The following is a 21744-nucleotide window of genomic DNA, read 5'->3' as shown; positions in this document are numbered from 1 at the left end:
AAACTGTCAACACTTATTTTAGTAAGTATTATTTTTTAAAGTGGGGTACAGTTGGATCATTATGTGTGATTTGTGGTATAATTTTAATTCTAATTTCAAATTAAAATTTTTTCATGTAAAAGACGGTGTGGATTGTGCTCAACTTTAACATTAAAACATTTTTACACATAAAGAAGTCTCAAAAAAGCTTGAGACTTCTGGATAACAACCAAAACATCCATTGTAAGTTTTTCTTAAATACGGAAAATTTGCCATAAAAGAAATACAACAGGTAAGACAGAGAAAGATAAAAATGTATGTGAAACTGTTTATTATTTCCCACCTCTGAACTCTAATGGAAAGGTTTCCAAGTACTTAGTTTTTCCTCAATATCATTTGATGTGAACAGGGTAAGAATAATTTAACTGTTTACTGAAAATTTGAAAAACACAATGTATTGACCTTGAGATGCAAATTAACTTCAGGGTTTAGAGATATTATGTCCTTTTGCATTATCAACACAAAACAACTCAAACAAATAGTAGACCTGCTATCAATAACATACTTTCATTTAATAATACGTATGGTTCTATGGCCTTTTTGAGTTTTTCAAAACAAACCTTTTCATGCCTCATCTCATTTAATTTTCAGGGAAACCTCCAGAAGGTACGCAACTTAGAAATTCATAAAGTTCTAAAGGCAAGAAAATAGGCTGATAAAGTAAAAGTGTACAAGGTCACACATCCTAAAGTTTGCCAGTTGGAAACACCCACCACTCCACCATTAAGGAATTCGTCATACCTCCACATGCATTTACCTGATTGGTCGATTCTCTTTACTGTCAAACAGTGAAAAGATGACCTCAAGCTCCTCTCCCAGGTTGGAACACATGAGACTCTTCATTTGCACAAAGAGGTGGTGACTGCTGGCCTGCACTGGAGTATCTTTCTTCCGATGTCGATGTTCCATCTGTATGACGTCCACCAAAAAACAAAATCAGCGTGGACCAAGGGAAACAATGGAACCCAACAAACTAGTTAGCTATGGTGTGATCATAACGTCCTGTGCTTTTTTTCTGGCTGTGAATTTGGTATCCAGTTGGATGTTAAACTCCAAATTTTATTTCAACTTCTACTGAAGTCTGCAGACCATCAGGAACCCTGCTTTAAGAAGATTTGTTTCTTAATTATTAACATTAAAATGATACCAACTCACAGACAGCGTGAAATGCAAAGGATTCTACTGGTCCCTTGTCAACTCCCAGGGTGAGAACAAATTATGGGTCATCTTTTAAAACATCAGACTAAATTAAAAATCTAACTGATCATTTCACTGATGGGAGCTAAACAATGTAGCTATGATTTCACTTTTCTCATAATTAAAAGTTCTTTTAAATTATACTAAAGGTTTGGTAGTTTTCCAAGGCAGGCAGTGGCAAATGATATTCAATCATTAGAAAAAGAAAATGTTTCTAATCTGATGTGGAGATAAAGGGAAGCAGACCTACAAAACTCAGTGAGTGTCTAAAGGCAGGAATAGTCTCTGTGTCCATCTCTAGTTTCTTTTTTAATACAGCCAGCCTAGGCTACACGTGAGAGGTGGGACCAGAAGTAAGAGTTCCCACATGCTAAGGAAGGAAAGGAATCACCCAGGGTTCCAGGGGTGAGGAGAACATGGAAATGATCATTTATTAACATATTTGTTATGTGTCTACAACATGCCCAACACTGGGAATGCAATGATGGGTAAACACAGAAATAGCCTATGCCTTTGTGGAGCTTTTCTACTAGGGGGAACAGCTATCAACAAAACTGTCCCACAAGCAGATAGAAAATTGCAACTATGATGAATGGAGGATCTGACTTATGTCTGAGCAGTCAGAGAAAGCATCTTGGGAAAGCAACACTTTAACTAAGAGCTAAAGGGGGAGAAGGAATTATGAACCATCTAGATAGTGCTTCTCAAATTACCTGCAGTCAAGGACCAGGCTGTTTTCCCCTCTAATCTACCACAGGTTGATATTTTCATAAAATACAATCAAAATGTCATGGCAATGGCAAAACGTCATAAAGGCTTCTATACATTTACTCACCATTTTTCTACTTGGATCAGTTACAAACAGTTCATGATTCAGCCAGTTCTTGAACCACACTGAGCAGAACTGGCCCAGGGTGAGGGCACAGGGAAAACATACAGAAAGGCTGTGAGCTAACAGGACAGGTGCTAAGACTGGACTGCTTTCATAATGGACTACTAAAGAGGGCGCTTCTTGTGATCACTGGACAATTGAAAGAAAGGAAGGAAGGAAGGGAGAAAAAAAGAAGGAAAGAAAAAACTTGGTGCTTAACTCCAAAGGAGTCATATCTTTGCTTGAAGTTAAGGTACAAAACTCTTTGTCTACCTCAGCCACCTTTTAATGTTTCTAAGTATAGTTCAAAAATTAATGACTGAAAAAAAAAAAAAAGAAAAAAACAACTAATGACTGACTAACCAAGATTTGAATGCAAAATAATGCTATTTACATTTAGTTATAAATGCATCAACATAAAATCACCAGAATTTTTTCATGCTTTTATCATTTAATCTGAACCACTTGAAAAGTAAATAGCTAAAAAAAAAAAAGTGCAATTAACCACCAAATATATCTATAATTGTTGTATACTCAACAGGGACACTGAACATGCTTCTGTAAAAGTGAGGAGTAAGTGCATTTTCTTTTAAAGTGGATGTCAACGTTGTGGTATGTGTTGGCCATAATTACCAGAAAAGGCTTCCTGGAGAGAAAAAAAGCATAATTCTGTCTTTTTTCTATGATGGTTGCTCTATTTTGTACTTTAAAAACTCCTTAAAACAGGGCAAAGGAAGCATCATACATTCATAAAACTACATCTCTTTAGTTTCCCAAGTAGTTTTTTATTTTCTGAAATTGCTAATTTATTTACTGATTTACTTAAAAGTTCAGGGTAACAAAGCACAAACTGCTATGAAGAAATGAGTAACTACTAAAGGTTAGAACTGGAAAAACAGATATAAGAACTAGGAGATGTCTGGTCTTTACTTCAAACAGTGCAAAGTTCGCAGCATCCATCGTGACATTCACTAAACACTGAACAGAAGAATTAGCTCCCTTACACATGCAGAGAATCCAATATATCTAGATCAGTGGTTCTCAACCTTGGCTGCACTTTAGAATCACCAAGAGAGCTTTTAAAAAATACTTATGTCCAGGTCCTATCCCAGAACAATTAAATTTGAATTTCCAGGGGGTGGGGGTCCAGAGAAGATAAGTTTTAAAAGCTCCCCAGGTGATTCTAAGGTGCAGTGAAGGCTGAGAATCACTGATTAAGATCACGCAAAGAGAGATGCAAATCTTAGTGGATTGAAAAACGTATTGTTTCACCTTTTGTATAATTACTGCCTTGAAATATTTGGTCTCTGAAATCACCTCTCTTCCCTCACCTATAATGTTTCCAAGCCTGAGATGGATTTGAACTTGAGTAGGTTATGAGGACTTGTTTATATTTTGGTAATTTACTACTTTTGGGAACTGCTAAAAATATCTCTGTGAAGATATTATTACAACAGCAAAATGAAAAAGGCAAGTTCATACTTCAAGAGCTATGATTTGATAGTTATGACACACAGACAAAAATCTATCTCTGAAATAGACAAATCTATCTCTGAAATAATTTATGGTTACAAAGGCACCTAGCAGTTATTTTAAATGTACTTACATTTTAACTAGACCTTTGACTGGGGAAAGAAAAAGATGTATTCCAAAGACTTATTAAAGTGATACAGATTTTTAATCCTCACCAATGCATCAGTTACTAGGTAAACTGTCTATATATACCAGGGTTCTCACCTTCAGCACTACTGATAATTGGGGCTGGTTCTTTCTGCGTTGTGAGAGCTTTGTGGGATGTTTCCCATTTTCTGGCATGTACCCGCCAGATGTCAGTAGCACTTCTCCTGATCCCCTAGCCCACACCATCCCCAACTGTGACAATCAAAACATGTCTATAAACATACCCTGTTCTATGTTCGAGAACCACTGGCCTACCCACTAAGGATCACACAGCAAGCTGCTAACATGATCTTATAAAAACCAAGAAAGTTTCCTAAAAAGATCCTCCTTATGCACAAATTAACTAGAGAATCCAGCCAATAAGGTCCTCTTTATTTAGCAAAGGATTGAACTCTGGTCATTGGCAGTAAACCAAGTGGACATATGTTAACACTGTGAGGTTTAGCACATTTTACTGCTTAGATGAACACAATGAGGTGAGAAAGATCTGCTAACAGGGCTATCAAAAACTGAAAACAAGACTTTTTTTCCCTAATGATGCAATATGGAGTTAGTAAGATGCAAATACCTGTGTTTCAAATATGACATGGCGAAGACAACACCCACCCCCAGCCACAAGGGATTTGGTGGTGGTGCCCGCCAACTCTCCTTGGTGAGGTCTGCACAGTCAGTCATGTTTACATTGCATAGAGAAAAGGGCCAGTGCTACAGACAATCTGATTACTGTTGTGCCAGGACATAAACAGGAACTTGAAGCTGCCTTAAAGAAAAAACATGTCCTTCTGACGTTTATAATCATTTGAGGTTTCCTGGAGTATTGTCTTTACTTCAGAAACAGTAAAATGCAAAGGAGGAGGAGAATCCCAATTTCATTTAAAATCACGTTTCTGATGAATGAAGACTGTGGACTAAGTTCTGAGCTATAAAATACAAAAAAATCCTTCTCATCTGGCAGTCATCACAGCCCAGATGAGATCCCAGAATCCTATCAACATAACACTCCCAGCAGCCACAACTAGCAAACTGGAAAGTCCAAAGAGACGAAATAAATTTCTCATCCTATAGATGACGTTAAGTAAAAAGCAGATAGATAAAATTACATGCATACAAAATCAAACTTGGGAAAATAAAACATATTTGTGTCAGATACTATTAGTTGCTTATCAAATATCTGACATCCCTAGCTAAATATGGGGATGTGACCATGCCCTAGCCAAAGAAATATAAGGGCAAGTATTGTGTGGAGTTTCCAAAAGGACTCATTAAAGTAGCTGAGTCAACTGAAAGAAATCATTCTCCTTCCTACTGTTGGAGAGCAATGTAATGGCTGGAGTTCTTGCAGCCATGTTGTACTGTGAAGCATCCTGGATAAAGGATCCTTTTTTTGCTTCTGACATCATGAATCCACAAACAAGCCCAAGACCTGCTGCCTGGGCTTGTGTACTGTCAAAGAGAAATAAATTCCTATCATGTCTAAGCTTCTATTATTTATTTCATTGAATGCAGTCAAATCTAATTTTAAGAAGTAGCATAGTGAAATTCACTCAGTCGTGTCTGACTCTTTGTGACCCCATGGCCTATACAGTCCATGGAATTCTCTTCTCCAGGGGATCTTTCCAATCCAGGGATCAAACCCAGTCTCCTGCATTGCAGGCTGGTTCTTTACTAGCTGAGCCACCAGCAAAGCCCAAGAATACTGGAGTGGGTAGCCTATCCCTTCTCCAGGGGATCTTCCCAACCCAGGAATCGAACTGGTGTCTCCTGCATTACAGGCAGATTCTTTAACACCTGAGTTACTAGGGAAACCCCAAAGACATAGCATGTAAGGTAACAATATTCTTGCCACCATGCCTCTCTAACAAAGATGAAATAAAGATGAGAAAAGAATGAAGACTGACTGAATGCTTAGGTGCTTTGCAAATGTTATCTGCCAAGGAAAGGCATTTCACATAAATGTCTTATTTAATCTCCCAAACAAACATGATAAGAATGATTTCTCCATTTAATAGACGAAGAAACTGAAGCTCTGAAACACTGAGCAATAAATCCAAGGTCAGAGAGCTGATCGAAGGAAGAGATGAAATTCAAATCTAGTTTTCTTGATCTACAGCCATGGTCTTCTCATAATATCATAATGACTGCAAAACCATTAAGTGATTGCTTATTGAGTGCAAAGCACTGTACGAGATGACCTCAGACGTAACAAAGGGAGATAAGACATGGTGCTCACTCTGAAGAAACTTCAAATTGATTGAGAAATTAAAACAAAAGTGAGAGACAAAATTTGATACCCAATAGTTAAATAAACTATAATAAAAACACCCCGTTAGAAGATGTGTCTGACAAATTCTAATGATTTTGTTATATATACATATATATACATAAGGTAAGAATTAGTGATGACTTTAAACTACTTGTAATCATCTCTGCCCTCCTCCCTCCAACCAATCTTTAACTGTGTTTTTGCTCTGGGCTTGACACTCCACGTAGCACTAACGTCACAGAGGGGTGTAGCATGAAGCACCACTCTCAAGAAGATCAATGTAAAGGAAATTCTTTACAGAAAAAGAATTTATTCCAACTGACATGATGAGCTTTAAATCATCTGAACAGATTGATGACAAAGGGAAAAAAAACTGAATGTGGTATTAAAAATCACTTTCTCAAATCAGACATATGCATACTGGATTTTTTTTCTCATGTTTTTCAGATAATCTCAGGTCAAGAATAACCTGTGATTCTATGAAGAAGGTTGGGAAGTTACCTCCAAATAGGCAGGATCTTCCAAAAAAGGAATCCAGTGTTGACCACAGTGATTCCTCCTTGGAACATTATGGAAAGACACAGCAGTAACTAGAGCAAAGCAAAATGACACCTGGGATGGTGACTGAATGTCTTTCCAGCCACATTTTTCTTTGATTTGATGTTTCAAAAGAGCTTATTGAATAACAGGGGCTTCCCTGGTGGCTCAGTTGGTAAAGAACCCATCTGCAATGAAGAAGACCCAGGTCTGATCCCTGGGTCAGGAAGACCCATAGAGAGGGAATGGCAACCCATCCCAGTATTCTTACCTGGGAAATCCCATGGACGGAGGAGCCCTGACAGACTACAGAGCCTGGGGTTGCAAGAGTGAAAGATGACAGCGACTGAAACATCACACCACCAGTGAATAACAAGAGATTAGGTAAACTTTATACAAATATTAAGAATATGAGGCAAAATACAAGACAGAGGGATCATTCAGGGAACCTAGATGCCAAGTAAATAACTAGACTGTAACCTATCATGTAACTAGGGAAAAAACACAAGTCATGGGTGATGCCATGGTGGGTGATATGACCAAATATCTTATGATTATTAATAAGCTTCAGTACTTAGAAATGGTCTCAGAGAGATGGGGGCTAAGACCAGCATTTGGAGACCAAGGAGGAGACACTTTCAGGAGTCTGTGCATGTAGTGATAAGACAGGAGGGAAGGGAGTTAACACGCTGATGAGCACTAACTGGAAACCATTAGTCATAACAATGTCTTGATACACAACAGATAAATACACAACTTGTAAGCATTTCACTAGTCCAGGCTAAGTAGAAAGATTTAGGAAAAGAACTTAAAATTTCTTCGGCTTTACTTCCTAGAGCCTGGGAGTTGAGGGCTCAGTAGGAATGTCAGGTAATTCTTAGATGGGTAAATTATCTTAGTTTTGTACTTGGGGCAGGGTCACCTCAGCTTTCAATTCTCTTTACTTGCTCCAAATTAAACCTGGAACATCCTGTTCTTACAAAATCAAGCAAGTATGAAAAGTGTCATGGAAACCACAAAATTAGCAGTGAGACTGTGAGCCACAGGTTCCTGTACCTACCAATCGGTAGAGCTCAGTAATGCTGATGTCCTCTGGATCCACCATTGCATACTCTTTCCTAGGTACCAGGTCCAGTCCCAGTTGTCTAGAAAACAAATTGCAAATGTTTGGAAGAAATGTCACCTCAACAGAATATATTTAAAATAATTATCTTAACTGTATCACTCTACAATTCAATACATCACCCATTGTGTTTCTCTCACCCAAACTTTTTACCTTATAATAACCTTTTACTGTGCTCGGACTAAGTAAGTAGGCTGAACACTGGTTATAACTTGAGAAACAGAAGATGATAAAGGCAAGGAAACAGGGATGGGGTGGGGATGGGCCGGCTCTCTTGGTGCAATGCCTTTACCACTGGGGGCCTTGGTTCTACAGAGTGGGGAGGCTTTAGCATCCTACAAACTATTACCACAGAAACCCTTCCTCATTGTGCTGGCCTGGAAACTAGACACAGACATAATTTTGTTCTAGAACACAGAGTTGAGGAGAGGGAAGTCTGACCTTGAGGGTTTGACCTGGCATCAGGGGTTGGTTTTACGTTAACACAGTCACTGAACTGTTCTGGGACATCAGGAAGGAAGAATGAATTGATTCTCCCTCCAGGACCATCACAGGAGCGTCAAAAGACAGCACAGGGCTCTGTGGAGAATGGAGACGCTGCCACTGTTGCAACTCTGTTTGAGGCTTTCAGGCAAGAACACTTCTGATGGCCCTGATAGGGAATGAGATGACTATCTCCTCCTCCCAAGTTTCCTCCACTTTTGTTTTTCCCTTTCAGTAAGAAAACTATATTTAAAGGAATACAGTAAATGCACAATCTGTAAACTGTAAGTCATTTTAAATAAGTTGTCAAACTCAAAGAAAGCAAAATCAGACCTCTGAAAATTCATGAATTTGAGGATGATCTAAATAAATTATATTGCTCATTTTCATACATCCATGTTTTACCAACTTACCATAAATTAGCCATAGAATTGCCCAAAGCATAAGCTGGAACTTACATGAGTCAAAACTGAGCCATGATTCAGTCATAATTAATGTTTTTCCCTCTTTTCCCTTCCTTATGTCATCATCTTCCTTCCTAAAACTGAAAAAGTATCATCTTCTTGCCTGCTCTGTGTTTCTAAGCTATTTTTGATAAGCTAACTTCGTCCAACTTTCTTCCTATTTACAAACTAGTCTTTTAAAGGAGAACCGGCATGACAACTAAGGGCCAACATGATTCAGAGAACCAAGTTTTTTCAAAACAAAAAGGAAAAACATTCAAAAACATTCGAAACATGAAAGATGGGCAGCCTAGGTCATGGTCAAACAGTCTTTAGATCTACCCCTCAAAGGGCCACCCCATCACACACAGTGAGACCAGAGGCTCCATGCACGTGGCTGGCATATCCCATCTCTCAGGAAGCGCTCCATGTTGTGAATCACATTGGTCTGGAGTGGACGGGGCCTTAGATCTCTTCTGGCCCAACTTACCCCTTCGACAAGCGACAAGCGACGAAACTGAAGTCAAGGAGGGCTCAGGAATTTGCCTCACATCTTAAAAGAGGAGAGTTCTGAGTGCAGTGTCTTGCTGTATTCTACCCCTGCCCTTGATTCCCCATAAGGAATGAATCTCCCCGAGATAAGTGAATTAGGGCTGCTCTCTTGACTGTCTATAAAAGGATGAATGGTGCAGCTCACTCAGCGAAATAACAGAAAGGACAAGATAGAGCTTTAAAATGTGTTATATACTTCACTCCTGTAGTATACGATGTCTTAGCAGGAATCAAAACTGCCTTCTGATAAAGTGATATCCTATACTTAAAGGAAGCATTACCCTTGATTTCAAATTGGTTTTTCCAGATTCAGTAAAAGGAAAATTCATCTGTGGTATCTTTTACTGCCTTCTCCTTTCCTATCTGCTTTTCTTTTTTTTCTGTTGCTCTAAGATGCTCTGATCCACACAGGATCACAATAAACTGTGTGGATCACAATAAACTATGGAAAATTCTGGAAGAGATGGGAATACCAGACCACCTGACCTGCCTCTTGAGAAACCTGTATGCAGGCCAGGAAGCAACAGTTAGAACTGGACATGGAAGAACAGACTGGTTCCAAATAGGAAAAGGAGTACGTCAAGGCTATATATTGTCACCCTGCTTATTTAACTTATATGCAGAGTACATCATGAGAAACGCTGGGCTGGAAGAAACACAAGCTGGAATCAAGATTGCCAGGAGAAATACCAATAACTTCAGATATGCAGATGATATCACCCTTATGGCAGAAAGTGAAGAACTAAAGAGCCTCTTGATGAAAGTGAAAGAGGAGAGTGAAAAAGTTGGCTTAAAGCTCAACGTTCAGAAAACTAAGATCATAGCATCCGGTCCCATCACTTCATGGCAAATAGATGGGGAAACAGTGGCTGACTTTAATTTGGGGGGGCTCCAAAATCACTACAGATGGTGACTGCAGCCATGAAATTAAAAGATGCTTACTCCTTGGAAGGAAAGTTATGACCAACCTAGACAGCATGTTAAAAAGCAAAGACATTACTTTGTCAACAAAGGTCCATCTAGTCAAGGCTATGGTTTTTCCAGTAGTCATGTATGGATGTGAGAGTTGGACTATAAAGAAAGCTGAGCACCGAAGAATAGATGCTTTTGAACTGTGGTGTTGGAGAAGATTCTTGAGAGTCCCTTGGACTGCAAGGAGATCCAAGCAGGCCCTCCTAAAGGAGATCAGTCCTGGATGTTCATTGGAAGGACTGATGCTGAAGCTGAAACTCCAATACTTTGGCTACCTGATGCGAAGAGCTGACTCATTGGAAAAGACCCTGATGCTGGGAAAGATTGAAGGCGGGAGGAGAAGGGGATGACAGAGGATGAGATGGCTGGATGGCATCACCGACTCAATGGACATGAGTTTGGGTAAACTCTGGGAGTTGGTGATGGACAGGGAGGCCTGGCGTGCTGCAGTTCACGGGGTCACAAAGAGTCAAACACGACTGAGCAACTGAACTGAACAGAAGATGCTCTGAAGGTCCAAACAGTGAATGGGGATTTGGGGAGAGAGGGAGGCCATGACCTTATAGGATACCAAGGGACCAGTTACCTTCCTTATGCTTGAGCCCACATAAGCCTAACATCATTGTCAAAGTTGGCTTATTCTAATTTCTCACCCGTATATTAACATTCATATTTAGCACAGCATCAGCCTTGATCACTGCTTTAAGTGACTAGATTTACTATTTAAAGTACTTGGCTATTATTTTAGATGAGTCAGTTATGTCTTATTTAAGAGCAAATCTTGGTCAAGATCAGTTTTCCCAAGCAGCTCCTCAAAAGACACTAACATATATGCACAAGTAGAATCAGGGCAGTGAGGAAAGCCACCCCTCAGCCTTTCCCCACCACCACCCAGGATCCCTGTCCCTAAGACTTTTAACAGAAGCCATCTCCCTCCGCATAACATCAACAATCTATGACCACAACAGAAAAGAGGAATGTATTTAGAAAGAAATACACATGTCAAGCCCAAAGCCTTTTTGAAACAAGATGTACTCTCAGTGTGGAGAAGGAAATGGCAATCTACTCCAGTATTCTTGCCTGGAAAAGTCCATGGACAGGAAAGCCTGGTGGGTTTCAGTCTATGGAGTTGCAAAGAGTCGGACGCAACTGAGCACACAGTAGTAGTAGTACTCTCAGTGGGAGTCATATCTGATTGACCCCAGTGAACATTTTGTATTTCGTGAGCACGTGCACACTGTCAGACCACACAGGGCAGTAGAGAACTGACAACGTCCTGGGACCCACACCAGCCCTAGAAGATGCCGTTCTCAGCTCCATCATTGACAGTCTGCACCAAGCCCCCCAAAGGAGGAAACTGGAAAGTTTTCCAGAGATACGAGCACACGGCGGCTCATACCACTGTTGCAGTCACACCCTCGTGTGCACCCACCAGAGCTCGTCCCCAGGGTGGCAGGTACTCACTCGTTGCCCCAGTCCAGGCGGGCGGTGATGTGGCGCTTCACGTCCTTCATCCGGTCATGGGTGAGGTGCCCCACCAACACCTGCCGCCGCAGATCCAGGATTTCATTCATGATATGCCACAGTCGGTGGAAGAGATCACCTTCATTTCTCTGGGAAACACGCAAATGCAGAGATTCAGTGGTCAGACTGTGAGGCACGGGGTAACCACAGAGGAGCAGAGGGCGAGTCCCCTTTACCCTCTATGTGCCGGGCACTCTGAAGACAGACTTTCCATTAACAAACTCTCTCCTCTGGTCCTGAAACGCACTCACTTCTCTACATCCTTTCATCCTGTTTCACGATGCTGCTCTCCTGCCCAAGAATCCAAATCCAACTGCACTTCTCAGGCTCCCCAAAACACACATGTCACAGGATCCTGATGACGTCTCCACACCTGAGTTTGGCCCGATCTCTGACTTTACATTCTCTGCTTCCCTTTCCACCTCAAATCCTCTCTTTCTTTAGCTCCATCCAATTCTACTGTCCTTCAAGGCTACAATTGACTTCCACCTGCCTCAGGAAATCGTCACTGATAGCTCTTGCTCACATGCTTTTCTCCCTTCTCTGAAGTATGGCTGCATGCAATGAAAGCCAATTCAAAGGAAAATCTTATTTTTCAACTACTTCTTGTGTGTTGGTCTTAATGCTTTACTGTTTCCCATCAGAAGCTGGGTACATAGAGGACTCTAATGCTCGCTTATTGATAAATTTTCACTGCTAGCAACTGGCCAGTATTTAGACTTTAAAAAAATGTTTTCTTTCTTACTTATTAAATTTTCTTGTAAATTCAAGCTAACCTCTTGTGAAATTCATCAAGTGAGGAGGCTTAGTTGGAAAGAAGATTGGTCAAACTCCTGGCTTCAAATCTTGGTTTTGCCACTTAACTAGTTTTATAGGCTTTGAGTATGGCTTTTGTCATCTGTGAAACACGCACATGGAAGGTTATTAGAGATAACATTTGTGAAGAGAGCCTGATAAGACAGTGATTAAGAGCACAGACTTGAAAGACAAACTATCTCACTCTGCATTCTAATTTTTCCCTTCACTGGCTAAAAAACCTGTGGCAATGTATCAAGCTCATGGTGCTTGTTTTCCTATCTACAGAGTGGCTATCATAGTCCCTATCTCATAGGCTTGTTATGAAGATTGATTAAATGAAGATTAAAACTCTGAGAACGATGTTTGACCCACAATAAACACCACGTAAGTATCAGGTGTTGCTAGTGCTGTTATCATTACAGTTTTGATCCAGAGTAAACCCTCTTATAAATACTGCATCTTTATCAAAATCTAAGTGTATGTCTCTTTCCCACAGATATTTAGGGTAAGCCTTTGGTAAGTATTTCACCTTTCATTAACTCTTCATCTTTCTTAAGCAGAAGCTATGCTTTCCTGTTCTATGAAAATTGTTAATAGGCTATATGAATAATGATATGAAAGTATTGAGATTATCATTTACCAGAAGTTCTCTACAGAGATAAGCTGCCAAAAATATCAAATTCTGTGTGATGGATAAAGATAGTCATAAAATTCTTTAGAAAAAAAATGGTAGAGATGGATCTTCTGCTTCATTGATGCTTGGTGACTGGGAGTGTTTTTTTGTACTGAGCAGGTTAGACAATGTGCCAGTTGAGCAAGAAACGTTCTCCATGACACCATCCCTGATACTCTGAGATAGAAGTAATCTTTCTCTCAACTCCTATAGCACTCTCTTGAGCCTGTTCTACAATCTCTCACTCTTTCCTCACGTTATACACTCCCTGCAGTGCAATACTACCGTAAGTCACTGGTCAATGCCTGTTCTTCATCTGATGTGAGCGCCAACCATAGTGGCTGAAACTGCCCTGTGTAGTCCCAGTAGCTGGAGAATGAAGGAAGAAACACCTTGATTTAAACAAGCTTTAGGGAATCTTAAGAGGTGGGTTCTATTTAGATCATATAAGAGAATAAGCAGGGAAGATCAAGAAAAATTCGAGGAGAACAGACCTAGGGATTATCATACTAAGGGAAGGAAGCCAGACGAAGACAAATATCATATGATATCAATCATACTTTGAATCTAAAAAAAGTGATACAAATGAACTTATTTATAAAACAGAAAGACACAGACACAGAAAACAAACACTGTTATCAAAGGGGAAAAGGGGGGGTGTAAATTAGGAGTTTGGGATTAGCAGACACATACTACTATATATAAAACAGATAAACAACAAGGGAACTGTATAGCATAGGGAATTATAGCTGTATAGTGCACAAACTATATTTAGTATCTTGTAATAATCTATAATGGAACATAATCTGAAAAATAATACACACACATACACACGAACTTCCCTGGTCCGGGGCTCAAACAGTAAAGAATCTGCCTGCAATGCGGGAGACCTGGGTTCTTTTACTAGGTCAGGAAGATCCCCTGGGGAAGGGGATGGCAACCCATTCCAGTATTCTCGCCTGGAGAATTCCATGGACAGAGGAGCTTGGTGGGCTATAGTCTAAGGGGTCACAAAGAGTTGGACATGACTGAGCGACTAACAATTTCACTATACATACACACAGACACATACATATACATATTCGCTTTCATATATACACATACATACACACAGACACACACACATACATATACATATGTATATAACTGAATCACTCTGTTCTTCATCTAAAACTAACACATTGTAAATCAACTATACTTCAATTAAAAATTAATTAAAAAATTAAAACTCAAAAAAACTTGAGGAACTCCACGGGCAGAAGGAAAAGTCCACTCAAGTAGTCAAAGAAATTACTTACCTACGGAAGATATAATACAAGCCAAATCTCATGTGGCAGGGAGACGGCCAACTCCTGCTTAACATGACCACCACCATGTGAAAGGCACCTGTCTTGCTTTCGGGAAAGGTGTCCTGGTGTTGTCCAGAGGGATGGGCTTGATTTCCTAATAATGTCACCTCTAGCACTTAAGTTCAGGAGCACACTGAGCTGAGAAGAGGTTGGATTTACAAAAAGAAAAACCGGTCGGTCTGCTCTCCCTTTCAGAAAGGGGTGGCCAGAACAGTGACATACTGCAGCACCCTCCCCACTAATGCACAAAAACAGTACATAACTGTTTTGATAGCTAGTCAGAAAATGATGCCTCTTTAAAAACTAGATTAAAAAAAAAAAAAAAGGATAGTTAAGAAGACTCTTCAGGAAACATGAAGAATGCTTTTAATTTAATGTTCAATGAAAGAGGCAGGGTAAATAAACACTTAAAATAGAAAAATACATAAACATTTTTACAATATATCAGAAAACTTCTGCAACATTTATCTGCAAAAAATGAACTGTAAGTATTTTAGCATTGTAGAGAATGAGCAAGTTTTGATTTGCTTCAAGATAGAAATACTATAAATTTTGGAGCAGCAGACCATGTACAGCCAGGTTTTCCTACTTAGCATGTGACTCTAGATAGATTATCTCTGATAAGATTTGAGAATAAAAACTACCTGGTAAAGTCGCAGGGAAGAGAGCTGTGCAATACCTAGCCGAAGGCCTGCACAAAGGTACTTGGTAGAAGATGATCTGTATTTCACCTAATGTTTTTGTTGTTACTGCTATTTTATTAAGTGATACTTTAAAGGACATTATTTAGACCATGACCAATGTACTGAAAAAAGCAAATAACACTTCTTGAGCATCTACCATGTGGTTTGTTTTTTTTTTTAATGCTAAATGTTCTACGTTATATTAAGATAAAGTATATCTCACATACTGGTTACCGTTGACAACATATGAGTAGCTCATCAAACACCTTCCAGTGAAGAAGCTAGGCGCCTTAAAGCTGTTAGGAAAGACCATAAGTACCCTGATACACTTATGCATGATGAACTTGAAAAAAACATTTAAATTAGGAAAAGAGAAATCAAAAGGTCCAACATATCCAAGTCAGCCAAATTCTCAGGGTTAAAAATCTAGTATCTCCAGGTTAAATTTTATATTTGTTCCTAAGAGAACTATTATTCCAGTATTCAAGGAAACTTTGAAATAATCATTTATCTCCATCACTCAGGATGGTAGGAGGTAAGGGAGTTACTCTTAGAGCTTACAACTCGTAGAGTTTCAAGCCAATCAAGTAGTCCCCAAAATAGATGCTCACAGCCTCAAAAGCAGGTAAAAATAGCTAGATGAGGCAGAATCAAGAGGAATTCAACTTTGATCCTCACTAGCAGCTACATAAAAGGGAAAGTGCTCATCACTTAGCTCAATTAATGGTTCACACTTACACTGTCATTATTTTTATGGTGGGTATTTAAGATGCAGCGATTTGCACATTTCACATAGTTTTAATTTTCATCTTAATGTCGTGCAATATTAAGTGAAATAATACTTGGGTTTTATTCTTTCCAAGACAAATTTTGAAAATCTAAAAAGGAGATCTGCATTTCCTTTGTACTCTCCCAGCCCAGAGCCCAAGTTCAGTTATCCTGACAGAGCATTTACTGCACCCCAGCAAAGCCTAGATGCCGCATTTCATCTAAGATCATCTTGTGGATTTTAGTGGTGAGCCCTAAAGCCACTAGCTCCAGGAGGGCATGGTCAGAGAAATCCAACATCAAATGGGTTTTTATTAGTGACTTTTAAAGATTTTCTTGCCTCAGTGAAATATCCTATTGCATTTTCTATGGAGCAGAGAATAAAAATGGTCCTTCTCTGTCCATGTCCCTCACTAATTTGGATTCTTCTCTTTGACAGGCTATTTCAAATCGTGTTGTCAGGATAAGTACACCTTTGTATTTTGAGCACATCCCTTCAAATGACTAAGCTGTTCACTAAATTCCTTTGAAAATCAAAGAAGAAATAAACTCATCTTTCCCAAAACATCACCCCCAATTCCCCACAGACAGTGCTTCAGTGAGGATGCTAGACTTACATGTGAATCCCAGCTTAGTCATAGTCATTTTTCAACTGCTTGGCCTCCAATAAGTACTTCACTCTCAATTTTCTTCATTTGTAAGCTAGGGATGATCATAGTCTTTATTTCCTTGAGTGGCTGTAAGGCTTAAATGAGATACTACATATAGAGTAGTTCCTACAGGGTTTGCAACATAGAAGGTTCTCAGTAACTATAATATGTAAATAGGTACGTGTTTCTGTGCATGCTTCAGTTGTGCTCAACTGTTTGTGACCCTGTGAACTGTAGCCTGCCAGGCTCCTCTGTCCATGGCATTCTTTAGGCAAGAATACTGGAGTGGACTGCCCCTTCCTCCAGGGTATCTTTCTGACACAGGGATCGAACCTGCAACTTTTATGTCTCCTGCACTGGCAAGCAGGTTCTTTACCACTAGCATCACCTGGAAAGCCATATATACGTATATACCCAAAACACTGGCTCCTTTTTTTCCCAAGAAGCATCCCTTTCTCTTGTAGTTCTAGAATCTTCTCATTGATTCTAAATAGACTATCATTTTTAGTATACCTGAGCAATGTACAGAGAATTAGAATATAATTGAATGTCATCATTATGAAAATTATATTGAAAAATAAGCTTATTTCTCTGTGACAATTAAAATTACTCAGAAAGCCTAAACCTAGGTTCCATGTACATCATCCTATTTGATTAGATGCCAGGGAAGTAATTTTTTACCTTCGTGCAGCTTGAAAAAGACCTTACAAAATCCATGCTGGATGGACATAGGGATAAAAATCAGACTATTTTGTATTAAGCTCTCCATCCCCAATTCCCAGAGGCGTAGTAGAGACTTACAGCAGGTGCTCAAATACTAGTTGACACTGACCCCTGTTCAGATATTTTTTGAAACAATTCTCTACTGAAAAAACAATGCCATTAAAAAGTTACATACCACATAGAGTTGTTTCCACATAGTTCCCCAGTCTCTTAATGTCGATGTCATTTCTGTGATCACAGAGTCTTCAGTGGGAATAACCATTTCAAATTGTCTGTGAAATTGAACAAGTATATATGCAAATGACATAGACAATAATCTTCTTTTAAATATTCTAAAAGACCAACTAGGAAAGGAAGCTGCCTAGTTATTTTTGGTTCTGCAAACAGAAATCAGGATCTGAATATGAACTTGTGTGAGGAATGTGATATGGGTTATGGCAGTACAACACCAGAATGACCAGCCGCTTCATCTAGATCAAAGTTTAAGCAGTGTGGTGAAGCAATAGTATCAGCGAGGTTGTGCGCCAGGCACAGTTTGACCTCTAAACAGCAACTCACTTAAATTCTCCAAGTCCAAAAGTCCTTGTATGTAACATGAGGTTACCAGGCTATCTAGACTGTGAGATGGCTCTTGCCTTCCAAGCGCTATGACCACTGGGCTCAAAGAGAGTGAAAGCCTCATTCAATGATCAGGATATGATGGCTACAAACATCCAAACTAACTCAGTATTATAAACAACTAGACACTGAGGTACTGACTGAACACTCACTTGATCTCATTAACACCTCATTTTTATTACTTGCAAACAGGACCATGAAAAATGATTACTACTATCAGTAATGTTGTCATGCATCACAGAACTTATAAAGGGTTTAAGACATCACAGGTATTTGAATATCCATTGCAGAATGCTCCTCTCCATGATTAGGGTAACATATTCCTTCTATTTCTTTCCTATGTATCAGAAACTATACTTGGAAAATATTCATACCAATATTAGCAGAGTATCTATGGTGGTCCTGATGTTAAGCGTATATATAAGGAGATGGAGAGAAAAAAATCAGATTGAATTTGACTTCTGCATCCTATCTTTGACATACAATAACCTTTATTTTTTTCATCTCTTGTTTGTTTTTTTAAATTCTTCATTTTTGTGCAGATTAAAATGGGTAAGTGCCTTTAATACTACTTCTCAAAAGTACGCTAATTGACCATACTGAGGGGGATTATCTTCTTCATTTGAGCATCTTTTTCTAAGGACAATATTCAGTGTTCAGTGGACACTGAACCAGGTTATGTAGATGATCAAGGGAAATTTTTATTTCTTATCATGAGGCTATTAACTGTTCTGTGTTCCTTCTTGATGTTAAGTCCAGAGTGTACATAACTGTCTTTTGTAAAGTTTTCTCAGCAAGTATGGGAATTAAAATCTTGCCTTGATTTCTTCACCAACAGAGCCTCATTTCATACTGCTGCTAAAATATCCTGAGAATATTTTACGTCTTTCTAGAGCTTAAACATAGCTGAAGATGTAAAACCAGAAATAAAAGTAAACAGTAATATATGAACTGTGACATATACAGAACGTTTTATCAAGTCTACATAATTGACATTTTCAAATGGTAGTGCATTTATTTTGCTTTTCAAGCAGCTGTTGCAATTTAAATGATGAGTATTTGGAGACAGGCATTATAAAATGATAGATGCAAAGTCTGGGCAGGAACAATGAATTCCCAAGAAAACTTAACAGCCTACTTAGCATTTAAAAACTGACAGGACCACAGCAAGAATTAAACAACAAAGAAATGACCTCACCATTCACAACTATAATTTAAGGACCCCCACCCCCCACCCCCATCAGTCTTGTATTGCTCTGAGACCCAGGAAAGAATTTAAAGGCAATTTAGTCTGTGGGAAGTTGGTCTGGGGTTTGCTCAACCAAAATGTACATTTTTAAGAAGCACAAAATTGCCATTTTAGGTGAGGCAGCTGTTTCCTCTTAATTATACCAAAATCAACATTCAAGCAGTCTGGCATAAGTAACTGCCCTTGAAATTATATTCTGTTGAGTTATTCTGAGATGTACACTGCAGTTATTTCATCCTGGTGGGCCATCAGCCTGCTAATCCCCTTAAAATAAGACAGGCAACATCAAAAGCCTAAAGAGACTGCTCTCTGGGAAAGCAATCATCTGGCAATACGTGTTCTGGAATGTTTTCAGGTTAAAGTTTTTCTTCCAGTTAATGGTCCTAGAACCTAAAGTCTCCATCAATTCTAACTTTTTTTTTTTAAGAAAAGAAACTTTGCTTCTACCCTGAGGTTCTCTTGCTGTATAATGCTCATCATGCCCTGTGTCCGGTGTCGAACCCACACCAAGTCTTAAACTAACAGGACCAAATTTTGAGACAATTTTATCTATCATTAAACTTCCTCAGACTCAAGGGAGTCAGATATTCACCAGTTACTGGCTAGGACAAACAAACAAGGTACTTGTTTCAATTAAAACTATGTCCCACCACAATGCATTTTCAGAGAGAGGACTTAAAGTACACAGAACGATGCTTGACATCATCTTTGCTAGCATGCTGTCTATTTTCTCTTCCTCGGTCTGCCTGCAGGATGGGGGCAGGGTGGCTCTCTACTCTGGAGGGTTTTTAGGATCAGGGTTGGGTTTGGGGCAAAGGCAGCAAAGAAACTGGCTACAGGGGTTGGCCCAGGTGGATCCTTTAAGGGACAGGGTAGAAAGATCCAGATCACTAGGCCAGAAAGGTCAGAACAAAGAGTAAGCGTGTGTTTTCTGGACAGTCCCTTGGTTTACTTGAGGAGGGTTGGATAGACTCTGGTTGGAGAATTCCAAAAGGACTGATAACTCTGCTTGACTCATTTCTGGTGGGTTATAGCTGCACAACATTTCTGAAGAACATACATTCATTAAAAGAGTAATAGTAGAGGGAATTATTAGTATTAGAAATATATTTTCAATCTAATGTTTTAAGTACTTACTATTGTTACTATCAAAAAAGGTCTTAACGACCAGGATAACCATGATGGTATGGTCACTCACCTAAAGCCAGACATCCTGGAATGTGAGGTCAAGTGGGCCTTAGGAAGTATTACTACAAGCAAAGCTAGTAGAGATGACAGAATTCCAGTTAAGCTATTTCAAATCCTAAAAGATGATGCTGTTAGAGTGCTGTACTTAATGTGTTAGCAAATTTGGAAAACTCAGCAGTGGCCACAGGACTGGAAATGGTCAGTTTTCATTCGAAACCCAAAGAAGGGCAGTGGCAAAGAATGTTCAAACTACCAGATAATTGCGCTTATTTTATATGCTAGCAAGATTATACTCAAAATCCTTCAAGTTAGGCTTCAGTAGTATGTGCACTGAGAACTTCCAGATGTACAAGATGGGTTAGAAAAGGCAGAGGAACCAAAGATCAAATTGTTAACATTCACTGGATCACAGAGAAAGCAAGGGAATTCCAGAAAAACATCTTCTGCCTCACTGACTACACTAAAGCCTTTGACTGTGTGGATCACAGCAAACTGTGGAAAATTCTTCAAGAGATGGGAATACCAGACCACCTTACCTGTCTCCTGAGAAACCTATATGCAGGTCAAGAAGCAACAGTTGGAACCCAACATAGAATAATGGACTGCTTCAAAATTGGGAAAAGAGTATGTCAAGGATGTATATTGTCATCCTGCTTGTTTACCTTATAGGCAAAGTACATCAAGCGAAATCCCAGGCTGGATGAGTCACAAGCTGGAATCCAGCCTGCCAGGAGAAATATCAACAACCTCAGATATGTAGATGATACCATTCTAATGGCAGAAAGTGAAGAGGAACTAAAGAGTTTCTTGATAAAAGTGAAAGAGGAGAGTGAAAACACTGGCCTAAAACTCAACATTAAAAAAACTAAGATCATGACATCTGGTCCCATCACTTCATGGCGAACAGATGGGGAAAAACTGGAAATAGGGACAGATTATGTTTTGGGGGGCTCCAAAATCATTGCAGACAGTGACTGGACCCATTAAAAGATGCTTGATCCTTGGAAGGAAAGTTGTGACAAACTTAGACAGTGTATTAAAAAGCAGAGACATCACCTTGCCAACAGAAGTCAAAGCTGTGGTTTTTCCAGTAGTGATGTATGGTTGTGAGAGTTGGACCATAAAGAAGACTGAGCACTGAAGAACTGATGCTTTGGAACTGTGGTGCTGGAGAAGACTCTTGAGAGTCCCTTGGACTACAAGGAGATCAGACCAGTCAATCTTAAGGGAAATCAACCCTGAATATTCATTGGAAGGACTGATGCTAAAGCTCAGTATCAGCTGAAGCTCCAATACTTTGGCTACCTGATGCCAAGAGATGACTCATGGGAAAAGACCCTAATTCTGGGAAAGATTGAAGA

General features: G+C 39.4%; 1 protein-coding gene across 3 annotated transcripts in view; it reads right to left on the bottom strand.

Annotated features, from left to right (window-relative positions):
- DOCK4 (dedicator of cytokinesis 4) overlaps positions 1–21744 on the bottom strand; it is a 479093-nt gene that overhangs the window by 240605 nt on the left and 216744 nt on the right. For all 3 annotated transcript variants that reach the window (XM_061165346.1, XM_061165344.1, XM_061165347.1), the window contains 4 exons: positions 17504–17600; positions 11625–11773; positions 7648–7732; positions 797–948 (listed from right to left, as the gene is read on the bottom strand). In XM_061165346.1, the coding sequence (XP_061021329.1) occupies positions 797–948; positions 7648–7732; positions 11625–11773; positions 17504–17600 (483 nt within the window). The remainder of the gene's footprint in view (positions 1–796; positions 949–7647; positions 7733–11624; positions 11774–17503; positions 17601–21744) is intronic.

The sequence above is a fragment of the Dama dama genome, chromosome 18 (genome assembly GCF_033118175.1).
Source record: "Dama dama isolate Ldn47 chromosome 18, ASM3311817v1, whole genome shotgun sequence".
NCBI lineage: Eukaryota > Metazoa > Chordata > Mammalia > Artiodactyla > Cervidae > Dama > Dama dama.
This window is presented reverse-complemented; position numbering and strand designations above follow the sequence as displayed.